Source organism: Falco punctatus, assembly GCF_963210335.1.
Source record: "Falco punctatus genome assembly, chromosome: 8".
NCBI lineage: Eukaryota > Metazoa > Chordata > Aves > Falconiformes > Falconidae > Falco > Falco punctatus.
The window spans coordinates 17,457,706-17,473,584 of NC_137588.1; the positions used below are offsets into that span (position 1 = coordinate 17,457,706).

The window sequence follows — 15,879 nt, forward strand, 5'->3', positions numbered from 1 at the left end:
CCCCCCCCTTTTTTTTAAAAATTCCAAGATAAATTTTTCTCCCACCCATACTGATGAATCTCAGCTTACACATGCAATAAATAACAGTTAAATTAATTGGTGTGAAATGTAAAACTTACTGTTGCATGTGAGTTGCTTTGGTTTTTGTAAGCTAAGAAGATCACAGAAATAGCTTTGTGTTGTAATTGCAGATTTGGGTGCTGACAATAACTTAATGCTTTTCTACCACATATATGTCATGTTTTTTAGTTAAAACTTTGCTGAACACAGAAATTTCAACCTGAGACATGATACTTAGTGTGGTAACTAATGCTAAAATCATGGGCTCAATTCTTTGTCATCTTCTGGATGCTGCTGTGCTGGTTTTGAGAAGGTAACACTTCCCAGCTATTGGTGATATCCAGAGGTTGCTGTCACCATTGAACAGCGCACAGCTGTTGTTGTGAGCGCCTTCTTGCCAGTTTCAGTTAGAAATGAGCTGGAGAGGTCTTTGTGGAAATGCAGAGTGAGAAAAGTTTTCGCTCTTTTCTCCCGTCTGGTACTTGAGTGGAAGTGCTTTTTGAAATTTTGGCTTTGCAGCCAACTGTTTTCAACAGGTTTTTTCTGTAGTATACACATACTCAACCTTATTAGAAGAAAAAGAGATGATGTCAGACTAAAGTACTCTTTCTTGTAGATCCACATGCAGAGCCTCTGTTCTTGTAGATGCTTCTTGTGCACTGCAATTTCTAGTCCATTTGTTCAGGAAAAGAACTCTAAGCATGTTTAGATGGTTTCCTGGTTGGACGTGGACATGCATCAAGTGATATGTAGCTGTATGCTCAAATCTGTGCCAGTTTACAATAACCTTGTGAAAACTGTCATCCCCTTGTCTTCCTTATGAAACTATTAATTGATCTCTTCTTTCTGAGGATTTTGTGGAGTTTATGGTTATGAAACCTCTTCAGAGTTGCTGATGTTCAAATACTTGTATTATGAAATACACTTCAGTGCTACTGAAAAATTGTAATTTAGAATATCTGTTGTATGCTTGAGCATTAAAATGGGAAGTTATTTCTAAATGAGTAAACTTAAGGCTTATAAGACAGTATTTTCAGAAGTAAAAAACCTTAATGTAGTTGTATTTTTCAGTAGAGAAATCCAAAGTCATTGTGATAAGATGCTTGTTCATGAATTTTATTTTTTTCCTAAGTGTTTTTCTTCTTTTAGTGAGAAGTGTAAAGCTAGAGGATTTACTGTGATAGTGGATGGCAGAAAATCTCAATGGAATGTGGTAAAGACGGTTGTGTTAATGCTACAGGTAAATAAATTTTTATTTGTTCATGGTTAACTGATTAGTTTTATAGATGTGAACCTAATAGCTGTGTTATTGTAGAGGTAGTAATTTCTTTATTGAGAAATAGACAACTTAATGGCATTTTAAAATCACAGAATGAGGTTCTGTGACAGAGTTCTGTGTAGGAAGAAACAATCCGAAAAGCCAGTGATACACCTTACGCAAGTGAGGGACAAATTCACTACATGCTGAGAACGCATGTTTGCAGACCTTTTTCGAAAACAATTTTAGTTAAAGGAAATAGAGGTATGCTCCTGGCATCATCAGCTGTGAGGAGTAGGAATGTCTGAAGGGTAACAGTTCACACTAATAGTGCAGCTGAGCAGGTTCTGATGCAATATGCTGTACTACTTGGTTTCCATTGGAATTTACTATAGTTGATTTTTGTGTGTAATAGTCCCAATCACAGATTATACTCTGGATGCTGTACAAAGTAAGAGAAGAAAAAAAAAGTAACAATTCCCAAGTAAAGAAATTCATAACAATTTATTATTTTAGCTTTTCAGAACCATGGGATTACAATAAAGTCATATTTCTGCTAAATAGTATAGGTTATTTTCTGGTCTTAGTGGGCACAGAAAATGCAAGATACACCGCTCAAGATTAGAGAACTTGGACTTCTGCCTTTCTTATGGCACAGACAATTTCTCTTTTCTTTGCAGCAGTTTTCCTCTCAGACTTAGATGAAGCCTCAGAAAGTGTGTCAAATAAGAGTAATTTCATTTTATTGTCCTGCTGGCTTATTGTTGCTCCTGGGTTTTTAAGTTTGTTTCAAGATGTCTTTCACTTGACCAAGATGGCATTCCTATGAATAGTTATAGTAATTGGATCCACTGCATTCTAATTATGATCTTGACCGAGCTTTCACTTCAGCTGTGTGCAGTTGTGACATTTAGTGGGAACTTCAGCTATTGGGGAAGGTGGCTGTTTGCCCATGCTGGGATTCTACTGGCTTCATGTCAGCACGCTTCCCGCAGGGTGAAGCGTGCGGAAACATAAGTTGAACATCTGTATCTTTAATTAGAGAAGGAAACAATAAGGAAGATTTTCCTATGTGAACTAATCACTTGTGCAGACCACTTCAGATTTCTTTCTTCTTGGGCATGCGTAGTTGTCAAAGGTGCTGGTTGGTCATCAGAGACACTTCTGTGTTAAAATAGGTTTTGCATACCCATTAAAATGGTGGAAGGATGAATTACCTTTTTTCAGTGCTATAATTTGAATTGTATGTATTGATAACTTCTTCAGAGTCATATTTTTTATAAATAAAACGAAGTGTTTGAAGACAAATCCCATGGATTGTGGCACCTTTATGTCAGTACTGTGATTATCTAACAATTGTCTGTTGCTGTAGATGATGACTTGAGAGTAATCAAGAGTATGTTTCTTGAGCAACATTCGATGTAACCAAAATCAACTTGGTAGATTAAATTACTGTTAGGCTGAGGAATGTTTTCCTGGTAGTACTTTCATGAATTAATCTGCTGAAATGTTAATGTTAAACTCTTTCATTCTATTCTAAGCAATATGTACTAAAGAATTATAGGTTATAATCTTGATACATGATTTAATAACAAAGTATAAAATTATTTCCCAACTTTATGATTACTGTTGCATTCTACATAGCAAATGACACTGGTAGAAAGCTTTGTTGTCCTTCAACTTTTTTTTTTAATAAAATGCCATTAATAATTAAGTTTAGCCAATAATTCATGTTTTTCTATACTGATGTGGCATGGACTAATGGTTAGACCTGAGACTGGGAGTAAAGAGGTTAATGTTTTCAGTTCTGTCACGATTTTGCTATGAAATCTAGTGCAGTTGGCTACAAAGCAGCATGGAACCAACGTGAGGTAGATGCAGCAGACTTAGTTTAATTTCTGTCTGGAAATTTTAAGTTCTTGAATAGATGATGATGTGTTAGTGGAATTCTGTTTTGTTGTAAATGAAGGTTTAATCTTGAGTGTTTTACTTACTTTTTTTATTTATTTTACAGAATGTTGTTCCAGCTGAGGTGTCGCTTGTTTGTGTAGTAAAGCCAGATGAATTTTGGGATAAGAAGGTTACGCATTTCTGTTTTTGGAAAGAGAAAGATAGACTTGGCTTTGAGGTATGTAGAACTTCTGTGTACTTTGGTCAAAAATATCATTTCTGGAATACTAAAATAATTGGATGAAAATGTCTCTTTAAAAATAGTTATATTCCAGATGCTTTGTGGATATCCTTTACAAACCATTGTGACCTTTTAACCATTTTTTTTCTTCATAAGAATATCAAATGAAGTAGGTCTCAGATTAGAAATGTGTGGCATTTAATCCTTTGCTCAGTAAGAGGATCAAGCTGATGCATATTGTGGGTGTTTTAAATAAACTGTTGTACAGGGTTTGGTGTGGAATTTTTTTTCATGACTTTTCTGTAATAGACGGTAGAGGTGCATGATGTCACTAAATCAGTAGTAACCATTCTGAAGAACATCTTGTTGCTGTCGCATGCATCTTCTCTCATTTTTTTGAGTTCTTTGACATTATTAACAAAGGTTATAGGTCCCTTCAGTTTGCCAAATACAAGCTGATACTGTTCTTAGCTTGTAAGGCAGTGTGTGTACAAGAGAACACACACTAATGTTCCATTCTTGTATCTTTTTGGGAGGTTAATGGAAACCTCAGCTTTCCCTATTTTTAGAAAGTTATCTGTATCATCGATAGAAGCTGATATTCTTTAAACTACAACAGGCTTGCTGTGCTCACCAAATACTAAAATGTCTACTTGTTTTGTACAACAGAGCTCTTAGAGAGCATCTTTTTTCGTGAAAGAGATTGAATAGAGAAGTGTTTTGCAGCCTTGTCCAATGCTGTGTAATTCTTTCTGATGGTGAGATTACAGGAGTATTCAAGAATGCTATAAGATACTTAGTTCAGGGGAAATAGGAATTGAATGGTGGCAGCTGAAAGGTTACGTAACTACTAAAATATAAACTTAAAGGTTCTGTCATCCAGATACAATGCTGTTAATTCATATGAATTGTTAAGTCTTGTATCAGACTTCACCTGGAATAGGTGGCTTCATTTTTGAAAACAGTTGTTGTATGTGAAAGTACTCGGAAGGAGTTTGGGGTTAGGGGGTAAGACTGCTATTTTCAATCAGATGACCAAATCTTTTTTTTTTTTTTAAATCTGCTTTAAGATTCCTTTTATTACAGTACTTCATTTTTTGTAATCTGCTTTAGCCTTATAAGTAAGGAAATCCTTCACACTTGCCTTCAGGTTGTTTATCTTATCGATGAAGATCATATTTTCTCTTTTGAGTAGTTCTTTAAAGACGGATTTGAAAAGTAGCCCAAGGTCAACAGAGCAATCAAAAGAATCACTGAAAAGCTACTTACATATTTGAGTCTGCAGCCAGAAAGATATTCACTATTAAAGGTAGTGAAGTGCATGAAATTTTGCTATTGGAAGTGATTCCAACTAGGATAATCTTGTGACCTGCATTACAATTAAATTCTCTTGGGTTTCACAGATGTCTGTCCGTCCCTTCACCCGATACCCTTCAGAGGACTGGCAAGGAGGTGTGGTCAAGTTATATGTCCATCTTTAAGTTCAGCATGTAGGAGCTCAGTCATAGCTTCTTTAATCGAAAACATGAGTATGATGGTGTCCACCTTTTGTAAACTAGCGTTTTCTTTGAAGCATGTTCAAGATGACAATTAAAAGAGATTAAACCAACCATCTGTACTCAAAAGGATGATTTAAGAGCTTGTGTTTAGAAAGTGACTTCAGCTTACAATGTTGTTTCACACAGATGTTTTTAGGGTGTAATGTAAGCACCAAAGTCCAGAGACTGGCAGTAATAAAGGTGACTCCCACTCTTTAACAGTCCCTACTGTCTGATTTAGGTTCTCTTCCCATCTGCACACCTGTAAATACGGTACTTGCACGAGTTCAGGAAGCCTTTGAAGCTGTGGTATAAAAGAATTTTATACAATGGTTGTTACTGTATACGTCATGGTATTGCCAGTTTGGAAATTAATCCTCTAGAAGATTCTTCTTGGGTTTTTCTTTAATATGACTCTGCTAGAATCTATTTCTAGACAAATAAGCAGAAAGCCTACAGAAAATGTGTTAACAAAGCAGGGATAATTTTATATGACTATGGTAATAAAAGGATTTTTTGTTTGACTTTAAAGATTGGCTAGCAGTCATTAAATGATAATTGTGTAATGAAGTTTAGTAAGCTTAGTAATTTTATGAAGCATATTCTGTGCCATTGATGTTGGCATAGACCATTGTAGTTGTGTAACTAAACTTTTTGGTTTCTGTTTCTAAAATACTTTTTTCATTACTGAACCATAAACGTTTTTCCCTGACCTGAAATTTTGATCTAAGATTCTCTTAAAGGAAGAAGAAAATAATTAAAGTACCAGAGATGCTTTTCATGCAAACATACATAATGTGTCAATTGTAAGAAAAGTAGTCGGTGATGTATCATTTTACAAGAAAAATAATCATAGCATTAAAACAGAGCAGCTGCTTCTTAGGCAGGAAGAGAACTTTAGATTTATTCCCTGATCTCCTGTTGTATCTTGGCTTGACACATGAGCAGATTTTTGTATGAGTAGAGGATAGTAAGTTGTTGCTGAATTAGGGTGTTTGCTCTTGAGTTTCCCTTCCACCTAATTTAGAAGCACTGGAACAGGGTGAGACTGCTTGCTTGCGTGAGGACCTACCATCAGCTTTGGGGCAGTTGTCATCTAACTGAGGTTGGAAAATGAGCAGCTGTTGGTATAGAGTTGCTATAGATGTTTCTAAAGATACTGTGATGCCATCTTAGCTCATAGCTTTTCCTTGTATCTTGCACTTCCTTGCAGGTTTTTTTTCAGTTTTTTTTTTCCTGTGCAATAATTCATATTCTTAAATGGCATTATTCATTAAAGCACAGGGAAAGCTTAGAGAACAGTAGGAAAAATCTTGTGCTTTCCTAGATAATGAAGAATCATCCTTTGTATTAGGCAAGTCTTTGTTCTTCACCATTCATTAACTCTGGGTTATCTGTTACTTGGTTGTGATTAGGAAAACTGGCTCAGTAACAACGACCCACCTTCTCAGTGCTCCAAATAATATTTGTGTTAGAGACAGTAGTATGTCTTTGCTCTATTCCTGATACGAGTGCAGAGCACTGATAAGGCTATGGAAGCCTCTAACTCGTACACAAATCTACAGCTGCATAATTGTATGTTACTGGCAGTAAAAACAAAGCAACACGCAACTTGTGTTTTGGATCACGGGTTAAATTTGCATAACTGTTAGGAAAATCCAAGACTGCTTTTGTACCAGTGAAATAAATATGATCTAAAAATTTAAATGGAAGCATGAAGTGTTCTTATGCACATGAGTGTAAACTAATTTTATTTGAAACAAATGCTATGTAACTGTGATTTTTCATTTCTGATGGGGCATCACATCTACCTCCTATTTACTGCTAGCTGATACGTTTGTAATACTTTGCTTACCTGATCTTTTTTTAATACCTTGCTTAATGTTGACATATGAAGCCATTAATCACAATGCCTTCCTTTCTGTTCAAAAGCAGAGATCCTCTGCTTCAGAGTGAGTTGTGATGTGTTGCAAAGCACTGAAAGTAAATGTGGGAACCGAGATCAAAAGGCTTCTGGGTGGATAACTATAAAGAGGTGGGCTGATTCAGCTGAGTAAAAGTGCATATCCTTATTCCTGGTTAGGATTCGTGTTGGCTTTGGAGCTGCCTCAGGTCAATTCCCATTCATCTTCCAGCAGAGCTTTCCTGTGTCCCTTTATTCCTCCCTAAAATGCTTATTAGCATCCAGTGTTTATTGAAGCAGTTTTTCTCTGGTCATGTGCCCATGCGTCATAACAGGAGAGTTGTCTTAATTGTTCCAAGAGTGTCTTTCAGCTGAAATGTTGCGTAGGTTATGCTGTAATACTTAATACTGTTTACGTTTTTAAATGAATGAAGAACTGGGTTTGAATATAAACATTTCTAAATGTGTTCTGGAGGGTTGGGTGGTGTTTCTTTTGCTTTTTTTATTAATATACTCCACATAGTGATGTGAAACAAATCACTTTTTAGTGGCTGCAGTATGTTGTGTTTGTGGACTTTTCATGTGAAGGTAACTGGGATAACTAGAGGAAAATGTGTACCATAAAAGCAGAAGTGTACAAGTTTGTACACTATGAAAAAATGCCTACAGGCAGGTGGTGGGTTTTTTTGAGCATGCCATTCATTTAAGGGACTGGGAGAAAAATAATCTCCAAGACTTTTTAGATATTGGGTTAGAGCTTTGGAAATAAGTGTTTCGAGAGCAGGGAGGAAGGAAGTGTGCTTGCTGTTCTTATCCTTGTCAACATCATGGAGCAAAATTTGAAAGTTCACTTGTGATTGTGTGGCAAGAAATCAAGGGCTTTAAAAAAAAAAGAAAAGAAAAAAAGAGAAAGGAAAGAAAGGTGGTAAACTACTGGGAACTAGCTGGAAAAGTCAGAGTATATTGCCAAAGGATTCTGACAGTCCTGATAGTTCTAAGTGCTTTGTGCTTGCACCGTAGCAGCTAACAACTCTGTTTATAGTCATAGTGTCAGAAATTTCTTGTGATCGTGTATCAGCACAATCTGCTCTGGAAAATATCAACTCTGATGACTTGACATTAATATACCTAAAAATCACATTTTTCCATGAAAATTTCCTGCATGTCAACCTGTTTATGGTCCATATACTTGCATATCAGAATTGCTCTGAAAGAAATACTAGCTCACTGACTTGTCTTTTTCAGTATTATGTAGCTAAAAAATAGCTAGTAAGCTCTTGTCATTTGTTTAAAAGAGTAAGAACTGTTTAAGAAAACAACTGGAAAGACTAAATCCAATGTAATTAGACCACAGCTTTTTATTAGCAGTCCCCAGTTCAAGTAAAGTTGGTCTTTGTGTACCTAAGTTGATAGTACATACCCAGGTAGATACTTACCTTCTCTAGACTAATGGGAAACTAATTGTGGCACAAACATCCCCAGTTTACCTTTCAAGACATAATACTGATAAGCAGAGTATTGATCCACAGAATGAATAACACTTTGCAGGAAATCTTTAATTTTTGTATCAGATCTCACAGTCCAGTCTTTTAATACTGAGGCACCAAAATCTGTAGCTTTCATGCACTTTCCCAAAAATGCATATAGGAATTCCAGTGTTTTACCAAAATTATTTATTAAATGCATCTCTTTTCATCTGCATGTATCTCTTGCTGCTGTTTTATCACTGGAGGCAATGGGTCCTTTCTTTTAAAAACGTTGGTCAAATGAGGGAATTGTCCTGGTGGAGCTGGACTGCATAAGCCTGTGTTTATGTCACATCCTAAATTCAATCCTAAAAAAGGGTGTGTTTGAAATAGTAGATTGTGTGTGCCTATTAGTCTCTTCTCTAGAATGGAAAAAAGATAGTGTGCTAATTATTGTCACAAGCCCTGGAGGGGAAGGTGAATGAGTGGGTGAAACTGTGAGTGCTTGAAAGTGAAGGTGGCAGTTACTGGGGGTGGAGTTGATAGTCTATGGTATATCTGGATTTTGCTAGCTGCTCTTGGGTTTCTAGTATGCCAGATTTCTGGGTGATGCTGGCCAGATTAAATTTTTAAATTGTATTTCTTGTGTAATGTTAAAAAAAATTATCATTGTATAGATCAATTGTCCATATTGACAAATAATAATACTCAATGTTTAATCAAATAGTATTAAAAAATGGATTTAAAAATATTTTATCATCAAACAATAGGATTCTTGCTTTCCTCAAGAAGAGGAAGTCTTTGCTGTACAGTTCCATGGCAGTGAATTGCCGTCAGACCAGATATATGGGCAGCTATACTTAAAAGTGCCATAGTTACTGAAAAATCACCAGGAGAATACTTCAGGTTGCATTTTAAGTTTTTCCAGCAATTAAGTTTGCTGGAGACTAAGCATATAGATAACTTTAATCTTTGGCATTTGTAGGGTGGTTTTCCGTTTCATGTGGGGTTTTTTTGTTTTTTGTTTTTAATCTGATTGTGCTTTAGACAACAATTAGGATTTTCATTTTTTTTAAAAAAAAAGAAAAAAGTTACTGTTTTTTGTATGAAAGCTGCCTTCAATGTGGTATGAAAAATGAACAGGCATTCTTCAGTTTGGATTTCTGCACAGGCTGAAGTGCAAACTTATTCTCGCAAAATCTCTGCCTTGTTCATTGAAGCTTTCCACTTATTTTTCCAAAGCTGTTTGGATATGTAAGCTGCTGGTATAACAAATCATCAAGAATCAATCCACTGAGAAAACAGGTTTAATATTGAGGGCAAAGGACTTTATCAAAACTCAGCATTTTATACTTATCAACCAGGGTGTGGGAGGGGAAAAGCTATCCAATGGGCTTCCCAGGGTTTCTTGACAGTATTTTTTGGAAACAAACAAAAACCCCTCTACTTATGCCTGTACAGATAAGTGTGATCAGCTCTTAGCATGCTTTTTTTCATGTTCTTTTTTAGAAAGTATTTTAGGAATGACAGATTCTTATGTTCCAGTAAGTAAGTGAAAAATGTATTAAATAATTTGATGCTAGTTTATTAAGATTAGTAAATGATGTTCTGTTCATATCGAGTAAATACCTTAGTATACTCTTAAGAGTAGCTACATTTGTAGTCAGTTACATTGCAACGTAACAAATCAGAACAGGTAATTTAAACATCATATATATATATATATTATTGTATGCATAAATGTTCTTGCCCTTAGTTGCATTTCTACCGCTTTTACGTAACATCAAACAGCTAATACTGTGTATAATATTCATATGATGCTCTTGCAGGATTATGCGTGAGATGTACACTGCATATCAGAATTACCTGTCTGTTTTAGGCTCATGTTAATTGCAACCAGCCATACTTCATTTAACATTTAGCAGTAAAAGGGTCACTTTCTCTGAATCACAGAAAGATCTGCTTGGTGCCTCTGGACACACTTAACACAACTTCTCAGGTACTTAAGAATACAAGCATTACTTACAAGAGTACTTAAAATTTCTTTTGTTGTTGCAGGTTATTTTAGTATCTGCTAACAAGCTGACTCGATACATAGAACCATGCCAACTAACAGAAGATTTTGGAGGAACTCTCACCTATGATCACATGGATTGGTTGAATAAGAGGCTGGTTAGTTTTCTGTGTTTGGTTGTTTTTTTTCCAAATATGTCATTCTTGAGCCATGAATTTTTTGTGTAGGAACTGCTAGGTATGGAAACTGTCATACGTGTAGTAGTGGAGTTCAAATGCATGAGTAGTGTTAGAATGATAGCTAACACTGGGTTTGCTCAAAGGATGCTAAAGCTAATGTAATCAGTTTGTTGAACCAACAAGTTCCCTAATGAAAGCTTTCATCTAGAACCCCACTCTAGAGAGTCTGAGCATATGGGCAATTGTTTTGATTTGTACTATCAGCAGCCAAACAAAGAGGAAATAGTTGGACTCTGCAGCTCTTTCAAGGTTATCTCTTAGGCCTTGGTTCCTCCCCAGTAGATACAGAGATGCAGTAAACATCTAGGAGCAAATACACCCCTAAATCATTAATAGACACAAGTTGTTTAGGCAGCTGTTGGTGTGCATAGCACTCCAGAATGTTTTTAATCTGTTCTTCATTGATACTTGTTTTTCAGTTACTTACATTGTTTTGAAATTTTAATTTTTAATCTTCAGTGAAACAGTATATTCCTTTCCTGTTCAATTCATCTTAAAATGTGCTTCTCCAAGTAGGATCCTGGACAAGGAATACTCCAAACAATACAGCCAATCTCACAGCAGTACTTCCCCCTCAATAAATCTGAGGGCTTATACCACATGTACCATGTTTCTTTTTTGCTGAAACTTGGCAAATTGTGTGTTTGGGACAGAGAGAGCATCATCTGCTGTGCGGCTTTTTTTTCTGTTGCTCTTTGCATGGCCTTTATGTGTGCATGGATTAGGACAAGGCAGCTAGTTTCTCCTTTGCCTGAAACTGAGAGCTCCTGACATGGGAGGGAAAGGAAATTCAGTATTTTCATTGTCCTTCACTTTTGTCTGTTACGTACAAATCTGGCTCCTACTCACTTATTCCTGCATGTGTAAAATTCATAAGGACAGCGCTTCCACCCAAACTGGGACTTCTGCTGTGTATTTGGTTCAGACTACAACTGAAAATTTCTCTTTCCTGTCTGACCTCTCTTGCCTTGTTTCAACTTGTTTTGTATATTAAGGAAGAACCTCCTCCATTGCAGCTCCTGATTTCTGAAACTAGCCAACAGGGTAGAAAGATTCTTTAAGGTACTAGCTGAAAAATAGTTTACAAATATAGATACATTTTAAACCTATGGATTTTTTTCCCCATTTTGTAACAACTGAATCTAGCTTTTATTTTATAAATCACATTATAAATTGGCTTTTAAGAGCTGTGCACCTCATATCCTTTTAGGTTTTCCCTGAAATTTAAATAGTTGTACGTAGGTTAAGGAAGGTTCATCTGCAGGCTATTGATAAATAATTTATTAACACCAAAAAGACCTGAAAGTTATTACGCATGGCACTTATGGCACCTGATCGTGATCAGTTCTGTTAAAAAAAAAACACAAAAAAACCCAACCAACCAAACAAAAAACAAACACCCCAAAAAACCCCAAAACAAAACCCACCAAAAAAACAGCCCTTATAAGTCAGGTACAGAGGAATAATCTGAATAGTACCCAGTGTCTGACTCTACAGGCCTCTTGTTATCCAAGAGAAGCCCCTGTATTCAAAGAAACCAATGAGAGTATTTATTTTCATATAATACATCTTTCTTTTAACTTAAATTTATTTATTAAAATATATCCCATATTAGGTGATTAAAAGCTGGAGTCTTCACAAAGTTGATTATTTTGATCCGTTCAAGTGAGCTGTCATGTGCTTGCGTCCTCTAGCATTAGTCTTAAGATATAATTAAGATGTAGAATAAATATGTGTATGACAACTTACAGGTCCTGCAGAAAACTCAACATTTTTCAGTATTTCAGAATTCAGTCCATCTTTGTTATATTCAGCGTAACATTTACTATATCCCTGACAAATCTTAGTGCTTTTAAGGGTTCCTTGAACAGAACTTCATATTTCCTACTCTTTCTACCCTACCATATGAATGTTGAGAAGTAATTGCACTGTGTAAAGGTGGAAGTGTACTAACAGAACTAGAGTGGATAAATTTGCACTGATGCCTTCAATACTGCCACTTATATAACTTTCATTTCTTAAATGAAAACCTGCCTCTTATTACAGGTATTTGAAAAGTTCACGAAAGAATCAACATCCTTACTGGATGAGCTTGCTCTAATTAACAATGGAAGTGATAAAGGAACGCAACAAGAAAAAGAGAGGTGCGTGATTTGCTTTTTGAAATCAGTGGGTTTGGATTATAAAAGTTCATTGGAAATCCAAACAATATTGAAAATGCTATGTGCCTTAAATATTTTGAGATGTGTAAAAGAATTCTGAAAGTTTGTAACGTAGACTACAAAATTCATCAATGTGTGTAGATGGAAGCTCATTTGGCCATTTGACTACATGCAGCTGCACTAGTGTTTTGATAAAATGAGGACTTTACTGAGTGAGGAAAGAAACATATAGTCTCTTAACAGCATCAGGTAGCTCTGGCCTTAGTGGGAGTATTTACTGCTACTGTAATACAAATGAATAATAATGTGTTACTTAATAATTATTAAAGTTTATTTTTATTAATAATGTGTTTGTTACTTTATTCAAGATCAATAGATTTGAACTTCCTTCCATCCGTTGATCCTGAGACAGTATTGCAGACAGGTATAGTAAGTCAAAAAATTATAATGTTGGTCAATAAAGTAACATTGTTCATTTTTAAGCCCCAAGTGAAAGCACAGTGCCCAATAATCATCTTAGCCATAATCACAATGTAATAAGCTTATCTATTAATGCCATCTTTAGATTAAAAAAAAGGATGTTAACAAATAAATGGAAGAACTCCAAATGTGTCATTCTGAATACAGTTTTTAATAATCCTGATAACATCTTTACAGTATTACCGTAATTAATATGTTTAATTCTGAGAATACGTTGTTTCTAGATGATGTCATTATCTTGGCCTTACAGGATGAATTTGTGTCAGGAGCCATCAAATGGTCACAATACAGATAGCATTTTCCTACACAAGTCTGACTGTTGGCATCAGCCTAGTTTTCAGCTGACAATCTGTAAAAGTGAAGCATACAGTCTTCTGACTTTGCTTCTTAAGAGTCTCCCTTCAGCATTAAACAATTTGGGGTTCTTTGAATATTTTTTTTTGAGTGAATTTCCTATTAACATTAAAGTATAATAGACTAATTGGACTAGAAATGTGCTTAAAAAATTGTGCCTTGTAGAATAGGAAGTAATGCATAGTGTTGAAGTGGTGATCCAAGTCTGAGTGCTCAGAATCCTTAACTTAGAGCCTCCTGCAAACTAATGTGTGGATCACACATTCTCTGTGGCAAATATTACTACTGGCCCTCAGTGTAAAATTTTAGCTTATTTACATGTGGGATAATATTGTTTGAGTTAAAAAATGAAACAATAGTTCCTTGCTGCGGTCTTTAAAGTTTTAAAAATATGCAGTGTCTATAGACACTGCTACGAGATTTTAAGCTAATAATGTATTCTCCTCTAATGGTAAGATTTTGGGGCAAAACAGCACTTCAGTTTTGTGTAAGCAAGTAGCTCCCAAGAACATTAGTTTATATGCATTTTCTGTTTTCTTAATGTGGCATAATGAATTATTTTTTTTTTAGCTGTGAAGTTTAATAACTTTCATTAAATCATGGGAGTTCCTAAGAGGCAACCATTCTCTGTTAAATTCACTGTATTGAAAGTTTGAAAATAAAAAAATTAAACTCTCCCCGATTAAACCTTCCCATCTCTTAAGGGTAAATATGAACAAACTGCAGTTTCAGATAAACGGCTTCTGTCTTCCATGGTTACCAGTACTGTTGCTTTCACAAGCTCCAAATCCGCATAGAAAGTATAGTTCTTAGAATATGATAGGAATGTAGCTTAAAATTCTTCTTTTACTTTGAAAATGTTAATCCTTTACTGCTGAAACAATAGAATAAAAATTCAAAATTATCCCAGTAGAACTATGACTTCTAAAAGCCTTTGTCTGTTTGTTTTACAGCTATCTGTGCCTATCTGTGTAGTATTATAAAAGATTAAATCCAAGATGTTAATTTCCATAGTACGGCAAATGTATCTGAATTCTTAAGACATGTTCATTTCACAGTGATATGTGCTGAGTAATTTAAAGTTGCTTGCTACAATCTCCAAAGCCCTTGGCATTTTGATTGTCCAGATAATACCAGCTGGATTTAGAGTCTATATTTCTGCATTTTCCTTGAGGTATTACGATTACTATTGTAGTGATAAATTAATTCTGTTAGTGAACTGACATGTTACTATTTTAAGACCTGCAGAACTGACGATATGGAATTGGCAGACTTTCAGTTTTACACCAACATTTCTTTAGTGACCGCACACTTTATTTGCTAACTTGTTCATTGAGCTTTTGGGGAATAAATTACTGATCTGGATTTACTGGTAGCATGGTGTTTACATCCTGAACTTCAGTACAGCTTAACAATAACATTCTTCAGTTTAAACAGGGGATTAAATACTCAAAATACACTAATTTCGCATATATGAGAATTGTTACCCTGATACGGTGCTTAAGAGCACAAAAAAGGGTGAGAAAAATGAAGAGAGAAAATTGATCCAAGTACTTAGTATTCAGCTCCACACTTTCTATGAAAGTTTTGCACTTGCCATAAAAATCCTGAAAGATAACAGCGAAATTATATGGTCAGTTTGTTTGTGCTTCTAGATCATTCATTAACTCTAAGAATGTGAATTGCTCAAGAGAAATACTTTGGATGCTACACAGTATTTTGAAGTAAAGCAGAATACTTAGTTGTTTCAGACTCAGGATTGTGCTTTGCAATTGTTTCTTTACATTAATCAATATAACTGTCTAATGAATGTTAGTCATAGTATCTCTTCTATAGTTCTAAAGTATATCACGTGATTTCTACCCTATTTTATGACTAATACAACCCCACAAACTGTGGCGAGCACTTTGCATGAAATGCAAACGTACCCAATGCATGAAAGATTATTAGCTGCAAAAATGTACTACTGAGTGGGCTAAAAGCAGGCATGCTTACAAATAATTTTTGTAGCTGGTTTTTTAATCTAAATTAACCACGTCATTAAATGTATTGTTAAAGGTCATGAGTTACTCTCTGAGTTACAACAACGTCGATTCAATGGTTCAGATGGAGGGGTATCCTGGTCTCCAATGGATGATGAACTACTTGCTCAGCCACAGGTCATGAAGCTACTAGACTCACTCAGAGAGCAATATACCCGCTACCAGGAAGTCTGCAGACAACGTAGCAAGCGCACACAACTAGAGGAGATTCAGCAGAAGGTAATGCAGGTAA

At 35.5% G+C, this 15,879-nt stretch overlaps 1 protein-coding gene across 3 annotated transcripts in view; it reads left to right on the top strand.

The window, feature by feature from the left end:
- Positions 1–15,879, top strand: part of SESTD1 (SEC14 and spectrin domain containing 1) — a 55,614-nt gene that overhangs the window by 21,362 nt on the left and 18,373 nt on the right. For 2 of the 3 annotated variants that reach the window (XM_080400374.1, XM_080400375.1), the window contains exons 6-11: positions 1,210–1,300; positions 3,333–3,446; positions 10,415–10,528; positions 12,656–12,753; positions 13,140–13,195; positions 15,664–15,875. In XM_080400374.1, the coding sequence (XP_080256500.1) occupies positions 1,210–1,300; positions 3,333–3,446; positions 10,415–10,528; positions 12,656–12,753; positions 13,140–13,195; positions 15,664–15,875 (685 nt within the window). The remainder of the gene's footprint in view (positions 1–1,209; positions 1,301–3,332; positions 3,447–10,414; positions 10,529–12,655; positions 12,754–13,139; positions 13,196–15,663; positions 15,876–15,879) is intronic. The other variant, XM_080400376.1, reaches the window with a different exon arrangement.